Source organism: Centruroides vittatus, unplaced genomic scaffold (assembly GCF_030686945.1).
Source record: "Centruroides vittatus isolate TY-2023 unplaced genomic scaffold, ASM3068694v2 contig_9, whole genome shotgun sequence".
In the NCBI taxonomy this organism is placed as follows: domain Eukaryota; kingdom Metazoa; phylum Arthropoda; class Arachnida; order Scorpiones; family Buthidae; genus Centruroides; species Centruroides vittatus.
Genome location: NW_027122589.1, coordinates 226457 through 238743, shown reverse-complemented (window position 1 = coordinate 238743; position 12287 = coordinate 226457). Strand labels below are relative to the sequence as shown.

General features: G+C 32.1%; 2 protein-coding genes across 2 annotated transcripts in view; one reads left to right on the top strand and one right to left on the bottom strand.

Annotated features, from left to right (window-relative positions):
• Positions 1 to 4210, bottom strand: part of LOC136983968 (very long chain fatty acid elongase 4-like) — a 47862-nt gene extending 43652 nt beyond the window's left edge. Inside the window, exon 1 of the mRNA XM_067280863.1 lies at positions 4180 to 4210. The gene's annotated coding sequence lies outside the window, so the exon portion shown is untranslated. The remainder of the gene's footprint in view (positions 1 to 4179) is intronic.
• Positions 4211 to 7691: 3481 nt separating this feature from the next.
• Positions 7692 to 12287, top strand: part of Sec61alpha (SEC61 translocon subunit alpha) — a 34111-nt gene continuing 29515 nt past the window's right edge. The window contains exon 1 of the mRNA XM_067280868.1: positions 7692 to 7846. Coding sequence (XP_067136969.1) covers positions 7840 to 7846 — 7 coding nt within the window. The 5' untranslated portion in view covers positions 7692 to 7839. The remainder of the gene's footprint in view (positions 7847 to 12287) is intronic.

The window sequence follows — 12287 nt, the reverse complement described above, 5'->3', positions numbered from 1 at the left end:
ATGTATGAAAAGAACCAAGCACCATGCTGAATAGCTGAGATAGAAGTGTTTCCTACAAAAGTAGAAATTGTTTAAGTACCCTCCAGCAGCTTTACTATGAAACAAATTCAATAAAGGTTCAATCCAGTTTTTAAGTGATCTGATTGTAAAAGTTAGTTTAAATGAAAAAGTATCTTCCAGTACACACAGACTAACTTCAAATATATCATCACTTTCTTTCATTACAATAAAAATAGAGTGGTATAAAAGTAATCAGATATTTTCTTGTTTATGACTTAAAAAATCTAATAAAAAGAAAAAAAAATTATACTTTAATTCACAGATTTATGCAATTATAGTATATATTAAAAATTTTCTACATTCATTTAGTTACTTTATTTAATTCTCAAACATTCTATTGGGTTGTTCAGAAAGTAAGTTTGTTTTTTCATGCAAAAAAACAAACAAACAAAACTGTTTTAACCAGTAACAGAACTTTAATGCAACTTCTGAACATTTTCAGCCTTCAAGGCCTGCCTCAGGTTTTTAACTAAACTGACTTTCAAACTGGAATGTTAGAACAACGATGTTCGAAGATGTCCGAAAAATCAATTTTAAATTTTTGAATAAGTCAAATTCATACGGTTGATTGACTTTGCTGGAATCTTTCATACAGGTACTTCCATGCATGCACCACCATATTGCAGTCCTTAAACTTAATACAGTTGCCGTTCAGGTTGGCTTTATATATTTCCAAAGCCTCCAGGCTACGAATATGATCTGTTTGAAAGGCCTGCCTAGTTAATGTGGTGTTCTGGAGGTCCGGATGTACTTCTGGGTCGGTGGCATACATGGACAAGGTGGTGGTGTGGCTGTTGTTTGCATGGTCATGTGGCCGTCGGCCATATTATTCGCATATTGCATATATGTTTAATATGTAATATAAGTTAGTGTTAGCAATTCCTTTGTTTCCTTTGTCTTATCTATTCTCCTTTACTTTCCCCACCACTCCTTTTTACCCTTTGGGTGGGATTATCGTTTCAAAGAAAGACAACCAATAGAACAATAGAAGAGACGACGCCGAGGGTCTCGACAAGAGAAAGTGAATCACTTTTGGACTGGACTGTGAAGAGAGAAGGTGTGAAAAAGAAGCGATCTCGACTGGGGTGTATAAGTTAGCAGCAGAAGAAAAGAAAAGGATATGACGGGAGAGAGAGATTCACCAAGAACACAGGAAGCCTATAAAAATCAGACAGGACTCAAGAGCGGTATCCCACCAAAGTATTTCAATCTTCGTCTATTTCTATCTCTACATGTATATCTTTGTTCTTCCCCTTAGTTATAAGTAGAATAAGTTTTAGTTTTAAGATCTGCATCTGCACGCGTATAATTTGTCAGGTTCCGTTTTGAGCGCGCCCTTTCAACTGTAAAAAAGCTTTTCTTTGTAAAGTTGGGATCCATAAAGAACCTGTTTCTGTTCTTTCTGACGAGAATAAAATCGTACCTTTGTTAATAGTAACGTGTTTCGATTATTATTTTGTGTTGGTCTGTTTGCGAAAACCATTACACCTCGTCACGAATCTTCACAGTCATATTGATGTTCACATACTCTTATGCATTGATGGTATGGTTGAGCCAATATATACTAAGTCCCTTTGGAATCTATCATCCCTTACAGGTATAGAGTACACTCCTGGGGATCTGCTTTGATCCATTTTATCTTTTGCATCACGTATCAACTTGTATATTGTATTGGATCTCCTGTATGCGATTTGTGTACCACTCTGGCCTGAAATATCTTTGTATAAGGTGTTCAAATGTTGATTGAACTGAACTACAGTGCACCTGGAGCCACTGATGCATTGTTGGCATCTGTTAGATGTAGACTGGGTGTTGGGAACATTGTGTGTGGCAAGTTGGTTGGCATAGGCATGGGCTAAACTACGTACCATGTCTCTTCTCTAGCCATGTTCTACTGCTATATCTTCTATATGTTGTAGTTCCAGCGGATTGTCGTGCCTATTGGTGTGATGAGTGAAGGCCTGTCTGGTTAGGGCATGGAATGCAGCAATTTTATACAAAAACAGTAAGACCAATTTGCTGGGATGAATAGTGATAGGTATTCCAGTTTGTAATAAATGATCATTTCCACCCGATGGTTCCTATTGAGATGCATACTGATGTTTAAGAAATGAGCACTACAGTTACTTATTTGATCCAGCTTAAGGGTAAGACCATACAGGTTGTTATTCATGCACGTTAAAAACTCATTGATCTTTGGTTCAGTCTTCCAGTTCAGGAAGACTGAACCAAAGATCAATGAACTTTTAACATTGTCCAATCCAGATGAAATTTTGGTTATATTCATTTTATGTTCTGTCAGAAAGTATAGGCTACTTATTTTGTGGAAACATTAGGTATAGAATAAACGTTTTATCGATTTTGGATCAATAATCAATCACCCTTATGTTGCAGTGATGTTAGTGACCATGTGACGTTCATGCTTGACAATGAAATTTTCCTTAAGTTGCATTTTAAAATGTTTTGGCAAATAGTGTATTTTAAAGTTACTTCATTAAATTTAAAGTTTAAAAAATGATAGCTGCATCTTGTCACTTCTATAACAAATTTAAAAAAAGTTTCCATAGTAACCACATGATGTTCTATTATCCAATCGGAAGCAACAATCTGACAAGCCCATTATTAGAAAGTGTTAGTCAGTCATCTAATTAATGTACCTACAATTCATCTTTGTTTTATCAATGTGGAATTAAAAAGACTTGCTATTTTGTCAAAATAAAATGCCTAGGGAAAAGTGTAAGAGTAAAATTGGTCAGGTAAATTCTAGATCTAAAATAATAAGAACAACTGAGACCCCTGAAAGCCATGAAGTCTGACTTGAGCAACATCGAGTAACAATGGCTTTGTCAAGGGCTGCAGAAACAGCATCACAAAGTCAAGCTCAACTTGAAGCTGTTCTCAATTCTTCAATATTTACTTTCTCATAAAAAATATTCCATCATGATTGACAAGAAAATTTCTAGTAAAATGATAAAATTCATAACAGCAAAATTAAACTTATTAGTTATGAAAAAGTTTTCCATTCTTGTTTCCAATAAAAACATTTATCTAAGTTCTACAATTTAAATATATTATTGGTGCATGTTTACTAAATATATACACTTATATGCAACCTGCAGTACATCATACAGCTTTATGAATTCCTTCTGCGAGGATGTGGCCTTCATATTAAAAAAGGTTTTCCACCTCTATTTTATGTCCATATTCTGAATTTAAAATGGCATGACATAATCACAGGTTAATCAATTAGCATTAATTTTAATCTATATATATGAGTGCTTATTGCTAACTTTTCAGCAATTCTTGGTTGTGAATTATGAATATGAATGTTAATCAAATTATGATGATAGTAAATATTACTATAAAAAATTAAATTACTAAATAAATAATTCACTCGAAGTAACTAATATACACTCAATGGTACGAATGCAGCTCTGAATGAGATAGTTGGGATTTTAAAAGAACTATAGATTATGTCTACAGGAGTAAAAAGTCAATGGAACCAATGGTCTACATGTGACCCTTTGCAAGATACAGCAATAGATCCAGGCTGCAGTTAAAAATACAATAGGCTTAATGGACCATGCAGCATGACTCTGATTATACCCTGAAAATAGTCAGTGCAATGACATTTCTCATGTTTTATGAGCTTTTAGCCATCTCTAGTAAAGTGGAAAACAGCTAATTTTGTTTTGAGAAATAGTTCTGAATTTTTTCACTTTAATTTTATCCCATTTTTGAGGGTTTTCAAAATTCCATATAGGTTGATTTCAGAGGGCTACATCATCAGTTCTTTTGACTTTTAATCCTATGGGAATGATCTACAGCTTTGATAAGGTCCCAACTGCCTCATTCAGAGTTGCACTTGTACCTATTTAACATCAGTTAAGGATGGAGAAATTCAACATTTTTGACTGAGTTAACACGAACAGACAATCTAATTCCTTTTATGTTCATTTACTCCTAAAGATGGAAGATGACCTATAAACCATACCAAAGACGTTGTTTCTCTATTCTTACTCACTGTTAAAGGTGTATTAATTACAGTGGCAGTAACGGTGGCTAGTATCTAATAATAAAATTATATATAACATATTTAACAATACCTAAGTTATATACCTGAATAAGCAGCTACTCAGCTCTACCTCAAAAGATCATACTGCACGTTTATGGATTATCGAAGAAAAAGGACATCTAGCGGAATTTATTCTAATATTAATCATATAACATTAATTTTTGAAATTTTAAATATATCTATTTTAATAATAAACTAATAAATGCAGCACATATTTAGACCGTTCAGTTATATTAAAAATCGTCATTATAAAAATTACATAAAACACTTAAAAAATATTCGTTTATACATTACATGTATAGGGTATTCCAAGACAGTAGTACGAACTTCTTTTTTTTTTTTATTTTGTAACTCTTTCCGCCCAGTGGGCACTAAGAGGGCTTCGTATAGCAAGCCCATTATGGGTTCGGCCAGGCCCACAATGGGGCGGCCGGGTGGTGAGGGACGGGGACCGACATATCCGGACGGACCACCCCCCGAAAAATTCCTGGGGATTTTTCGACCCGTCCGGATTCGATCCCGGGTCCCCCAGGGCGGCAGGCGTAGTACGAACTTCAGCAATGAATTCCCCACATACAAAATGCGACAAAACTGTATAAACAATAGGGGTCGAAATACCACGCGTTTTCGAGATATTAGCCAGCAAAGATAGTCAGGAGTTATTACCATCAAACAACGTACGAACACACCTATCCATAAGTAAAATGTAATACGTCCAACCACACGCAATTGAAACTGATACACGTGGTAACACATGTAAAATCAGCTTCTCTACCTGTGACATAGGCTACAGCATTTGTCAATAAAGTGCTACTCAATATGAATCGTCTATTCTTTTGAAAAGCTAACTGATATGTACAGTACTTCTGCTATCAGAAGACCAACGGAAATTCAGAAGAGGCACATGCTTGGCACCAAAGCTGTTCAAGGCGCCGACATAAAGGCATTCTGAGACGGGTGCCTATCCCTACGCTGGAAGAACAGACAACGATTATGGTAAAAGACGACCCTTTCAAAAGTAGTCATTATATGCCACAAGAATTGGTGTTTTACAGGCATCAGTTTGGCGTATAGTGCACGACTACTACTTCTGTCCATACTATCTACAGCGAGTACAGGCGTCTATGGCTGCCGATTACATATTTCGCCGTTAGTTCTATCGATGGGTATTAATTAAGGTGCTGTGCAAGGATCCCAGTTCTTGATCCATATCATCTATACGGACGAGACGAAAAATTCAACTATCATAACAGACATCTATGATCAGAAGATAATTACTCCGGTTCATCCATTCAAGACACCAGCGCCGATTTGGTCTGAACATATGGATCGGCTCATTAGTGGCCGAGTGGATAATCCTTTCAGCTTTGGCGTCCATATTCGAGAACATCATCTTTCATAATTTTTTTCGTTAATTTTCTCTGCAAATGTTAGTAACTGCTGGATACCCTAAAGAACTTTTTTTTGTGGTTTTAGATCCCTCTCCACTCAGTGAGCACTTAGAGGTCAAGAGTGTTATCCCCTCTCTCCCAGTGTGAATGTCATTTATGGACAGCCCGTAAGCAGTAGCGAGCATTTGATTTATTAATCCAAATGCTCGCTACTGCTTACATTTATTTATTAATCCAAAACACAAATGTTTGTAACAAAGAACCGCTCGTATTTTTGTAGACGCCTGTATATCCACCAAATTGTAACAAATACGGCTGAAGAGGGACAGAAAACCTGTCTGAAATGCATACCGTCGTCATAAAAAAATCTGGTTCTACCGACTTCTGTATGATTACTCCGACTACCGACTACGTCAATATAGTTCTTTTTTTTGACGCGAATATATCTTTAAATTTTCTTCCGTAGTAGGAGGCAATTCAGAAAAGTGATGATAACAAAATCGGGGAATACGGTTTGGTATTGCAGCTACATATCTATCATCTACATCCAAAATTTAATTACGCCACTCGATAGTTAATAAGCAAATTTCAATTAATTTTTCTTTTATTCTTACAATCAACAATGTCATCTAAATAAAAAGACCAGCGAATAATATCAGCAAGATAAAAGAATCATTTTAAAAAGATTAAAAAAAAGTGATGTTTATCACTTTCTTTAGTATTTTTGAAACGATCTAGCACTTTAATTTAAACGATCTAGCACTGCTAAGTTGTTACAGGGAGGAAATTCAGTAACTATAGTTCGCGCTTTCGTCGTAACTGGTTTTGATTTGGTTTAATGGGATACAGCAACGTAACACATGGGCGATCTGCTAAGAGAAACTGTCTTCTGGGAAGACTTTCAATAGGAAGTTGGGTTTTATTTAGATGTTAGATACACAAAGGAAAACTCTACTTCGTATCTGACCAACGGGTTGGTCAGATACGAACTAATATTCAGTGGTTTCATTCAATCGGCCACTGGTCATTGCATGCGCGTAAATGAATCTGTCATAAAATAGAGAATAAAGAGACAGTGGTTAGAAATACAATAACAAAAGTTTACATTTGAAAGTGTGTTTTTATTTTCTAATAATATTTTTTCAGTTCTCTAACTTTATTTTTTATGTACTTTTTTGTATTTGCGCTTCCGTATTTGAGGCAATTTTGCAGAAGATAAACCGCCATGAATATGGTTCTTATAATAACGAAAACCAATTAAAGTACAGTACATCGGTTGTTTAGAGATTTCTGACATAGCCATAACAGTATCAAGTCTAGCCTAAAGCAAGTGATACTGTTTAAAGCATTTATATTTAATATTAAATATAAAGAAATTGGAAAATATTGTGATTATTATAAATATTCTTTACATTCATCTCACAAATATTCATTGTGAATTTCTGTTCATTCCTACGGTATAAGTAGTAATGATGATATTCGTAAATAATTCGCTAAGCATGACGGATTACTAAAATTATACGACGGATTTCTATATTTTTAATTATAATTATTAATTTAATAATTGAAAATATAGTAATCCGACCGCCGGATGGCCGAGTAGGTTAAAGTGTCAACTATTGCCCTGGGGACACGAAATCGAATCCAGACGGTCAAAAAACCCCAGGAATTTTTCGAAGGTGATCTATCCCGGATATGTCGGATCCCGTTCTTCACCATCCGACCTTCCTAATGTAGGTCTGGCTAAGTTTTTAAATCATACCCATAATAAGTAAATGATTTTAAAAATCCCTCTTAGTACCACAGGACAGGAAGAATCAAAAATAAAATATATGTACCGGTATATACTGTACATGGTAATTTTAATTCATGATATTAGATTTTTGATTTAAAACCAATATGAAATAAAACTGTAATTTTTATATATTGATAAATATCATTAATAGATATTTTATGAATATTTAGATTTATACCCGGTACCCATTACACCTTATATTATGATATATTTATGAATTGTTATGAAATAACATTTTCTTTAAAATCAGCCACATTTATTGGATTAAATAACACTTGATAATTATAGTGGAAAAATAGCGGAATTATTTTTAAAACGGGGAGCTGTCGTATGGTTCTTATCTGTAACGGAGTAGGAAGTGTTTGAAAAATTGTTAAAGATCAGCAACGTGTCACTGACACGTGGGCATTAGTTCTTTCATGTCCCTCTAGGTGGAGAGTAATTGTGTTAGGCTGTCGATCGGTGTTCCCTAACGAAATTTTTGATTTTAAATAAGAAAATCGACAAATTAGGAAAAAATGGGAAGTAAGTAAACAAATTATAAGTATTCTAGAACAATTTAGACGACACAGATTAAGCAATATGTATTTTATTCGTTTATAATCAGTACGTTTACATATCCAAACGTTAGGCTTAATTTAAGACATTTTATGTAACGTATGTTGCAAATGGAATCGCTAGGGAAGAAGATTTTAAATTAACATGTGTTTTACGTTGCATAAACAGAAAATTTTTCAGTTTTATTGCACGCAATTCGTCAAATTTGCTGTATTGATGACGTCATCAAATATATATCGCATGCGATCGCGTCTATGCAGCATGCGTTTGAAATTAAGCATTATTTTATCGCTAATTCTTCTGATTTAAAGTTAAAAAAAAATTATAAAATTTTGGCTTATTTACGTCGAAAATTCAATTAACAGAAATTTATTGCTCTCATTATTATAATTTTCGTAATAACTGAATTATTGATTTCATTTCCAAACACACACAAAATATTTTATTTACTTTATTGGATTTATAAATGATTTTAAAAGGAAAATAATAAACGAGTTCAGTTGTCTTGAGTGAATCATTCTATATGAATTATTTTAGATTAGAAAAATTTAAAGAATATAATTTTTGCAATTTATAAACTGATTTACAAGATTTGTAGAAAGCTTGACAAATAAGCCTTTACCGGCAGTATTCTTCATTCTTCAAATGTTTTTGCTGTTCGGAAGCCGTCGTTGGGATACGTCGAAGAGCTTACGTATAATTTCTTTATTAACGGGGAAGTGATGTATAAGTAAATTGGCTTCATTAATGTTACCTATGGTAGCGAACATGGCAGCTTGTCTCTGAAACAGTGGGGATGCATATTTTAACATAACCTAACCTATTCTAATAAATTACCATAATTATTGCCAACCAAATTATTAGAATAGGGGTAATTAATTAGAATAGGTTAGGTTAGGTTAGGTTAGGTTAGAATGTGTGTACCCACTGTTTCAGAGATGAGCCACCATGTTTGCTACCATAGGTAACATTAACCAATTAATGAGTATAATATAGCAGAAGAAGGTATTACTTACATTTAATATTTAAATTTAACATTTAGAATACACATTTCAGGTCTACAGATCTATTGTATTTAATGCAGATGACATTGTTAAGAAGGTTATGTTTTCCTAATTTGCTCTGCTTATTTCAGATTCTGTTAGTTAATTGGATCATAGAATACATTTAATGACTTTCAAAAGAAAATGTCTAAAAAGAATTTTAGATTTTGTATAAAAACTCTGATAAAAACTAGAAAAAATTTTGCAAGGTGAACCATATGGTATAAAAATTTAAGTTTTGTTGTTGTTAATTTTGATTTTTATAGACATATGGCAGATTTAAAGGCAAAATTTATATCAGTGTTAAAAAAAATACAATTGTAATTTTAAGCAATGTATTTTATAATACTTTTATTTTACAAAATGTTTTTAATTTGAGTTGTTAATGAACTGAAGAAATATACAAATATAAAGTACAGTATACTTAAAAATGATTCTTAATTACTGTACAAATGACTTTCAAGTTATAGATTTTACTGGATAATAAAAAAAGTCTAGAAAATTAAGTTTAATATGTGAATTAAAGTTCTTTTTGACCGTTTGATTTGTCTTATAAAATTAAGAAATACTATTTCTTGCAATTTTAATATTAATATGTAATAAAAGAAAATATTAAGTTTTTCACATTTTATGATTACACAAGATTTTTGTAAAATATTGAGTGAAGAAAGTTAAAAAACTTGTGATTAAAAATAATTATACTATAACAAATGTTTAGTTAATTCTTTAGTAAACTTATGTATAAACTATTTTAACTATTACACAAAAATTCAAATTTGTCTAAAAGATAAAAAAGCAATGCATAAAGGAAAGTAAAATTTAAAAAATACTTTTGAATACACATAAATATAGTGTTAAATTATTTTTTAAATTTGTTTTCTTAATAGTTGAAAGCTTTCTTCTTAAAACTGATAGTAAGATAATAAAAATAAACTGTTAGAAAAATAAACTATTAGTTCTAGATGCTATCTGCAAAATTCAACTATTGACAAACTTTTAAAATTAAAAATAAAAATTTAAGAAACTAAATTCCTCGTGGAAATATTGAAGAAAAAGTTGTCAAATGATAAAATTAGAAAAGAAGGAATTGTTATTGTTATAAATTGTACACTATATCAATAACAGAAGAAAATTAAATTGCAAATTATTACAAAAAAAATTTAAATAATTTCCAAAAACGTCTTGCAATGTCTGGCAAATTTATGTCAATAGTTTCTGAAACGAATAATAGAACTGACTGGTCATATTTCAAGATATAGAAAATGGTATGAGACAAGAATATGCAAAACTGCCAACTCTCACTCTTCAGTTCCTAAATCTTAGACTCTACAACTCTTTGTAAAAGCAAGCATTGAAATAGCAAGCATATAAAAGTGTTCGGTTGTCAAAGACCAGGAGGATGGACACTTCTAATTGTTGAATAACCAGCTGCACATTTGCCTGAAAAATATAAAAAAATGATGCATTTACAAGAGATCAGTGATGCACACCTCTAATCATGGATAAATCTTCTTCATCTAAGATATGCTTTGAGAACAGATTTATCTTTGATAACTCACTTACATACCTCTACATTATTACCAATACTCAAGAATTAATTCAACAGTTCTTTTTTATAGTAGATTAAAGAAGAATATAAAAGAAAACATTGTGTCAATTGTACTGCACTTCACTGTGTGATATAAACAAAAAATATAGACACAGACAGACATGGTTTCAAATTAGGAAAGTAATTCAGCATGAACAAAATTATGGTCTAAGGCCCAGGATGTTTCACGGTATGTGACTTTCCGTCTCTACATCCTTCTATCAGCATTGAGCTATGTTTTTGTTTTTTGTAACTTCCTCCTAAGTAGCATTTTTGATCAAGCTTGTATTCTACTTTGTATTAATCACAAGGCACAACTCAAGTATTTAAAACTATTCAAGATAAACAAAGCTGCTATAAGAGATGTGACAATCAACTTTAGTTAAGCAGAATTCCATTCCCATATGGAAGATGTTCTTTGACATCTCCTAATTTTATATTGTCTCCCAGGATTACCATGTGGACAGCATCTACCAATCAAATGCTGCTATAATTTTTTTAAGTACATTTGTTCCATCATGTTCTGTTCTGTTTTCAAACATTCTTAGCCTGATCATGATCATTTAACAGAAGAGAAAACATTTGCTACAATAAGTTTTATCTCTTTTTGTTAGTATTTTGTGCTTATTTTCTTGACATATCCAGTTTTCCTGTTGATGAATTTAAAATGAACCACACTATTAGTGAGACTGTCCTGTTCTGTATAGGTAAAACCTGCTGTTCATGCCCCTAGAGATATTGGGAATCAAGAATCTGATAATTTTTTCTGCAAAATAGGAATCAAGGTTGTGATTTGACATTTCTATGATTATTGCACATTGTTCTAAAAGTGAAAAATTAAATTATTTCAGGGAAATATTAATTAGTTCACTGGCAGTTGGTGTGATTTTGCATTATAGTATATATAAAATTAGATATAAATTGTAATTCATGTTATCTATTTATTTACATAGTTTTCAACTTGCAATATAATGGGATAAATATCTGAACAATTCTCTAGTTTGTCACAAAATGTTACTGTCTGCTAACATTTATTGAAAACTATTTGTACTTCTCTATTGATAGCAAAATAAATTTATTAGATAGACCAAAGCCATAATAATTATTGAATATAGTGCTGGGGATCTGATTCAATCTTGGTGGTGTTTTCTGTATAGAGATGTCTGTTATCATGCAATAGTCTAGTTTCTGGAATTATCACTATTTTGATGTCTGTACTTTATGATCATATATGATGCATATGTATGTGCATATATGACGGCATTTAGATAAAAGGTTTTAGAAGTGGACCATCTGATTCCAGAGATATAATTCTACCAGTTTATAGGATCATCTTGAATTTTTTGACTGAAAATGCATTTATTTATTTGTATTTTTTTTCCTTTACATTCTGAAATGTATTGCATCTCTATGCCAGATGATGATTTTCTTTTTCAGAAGAGCTTTGCCTCCTACTTTATAGCATTACAGATATGCAAGTATTTTTTAAAATAGATTAGTAATATGCCATCCACTAAAATATAGCACGATAATTTAATTTATGAATAGTGTGTTGCATTGTATTGAAAAACAATGGTACAACTTTGTAATGTGATAGTTCTTGTAGCATGATTTCTGTATTGTTAATATTATGTCAGTTTAAAACTATGTTAACAGAATAGTTATCTTTGGCAATATCAATATAGCTATATATAATATTATTAATATTATATTGCAAATGTCATACTCAGCTGATCCTGGTGCCAAGTGCTATACCAGACTAAAGTCAAGACATAGC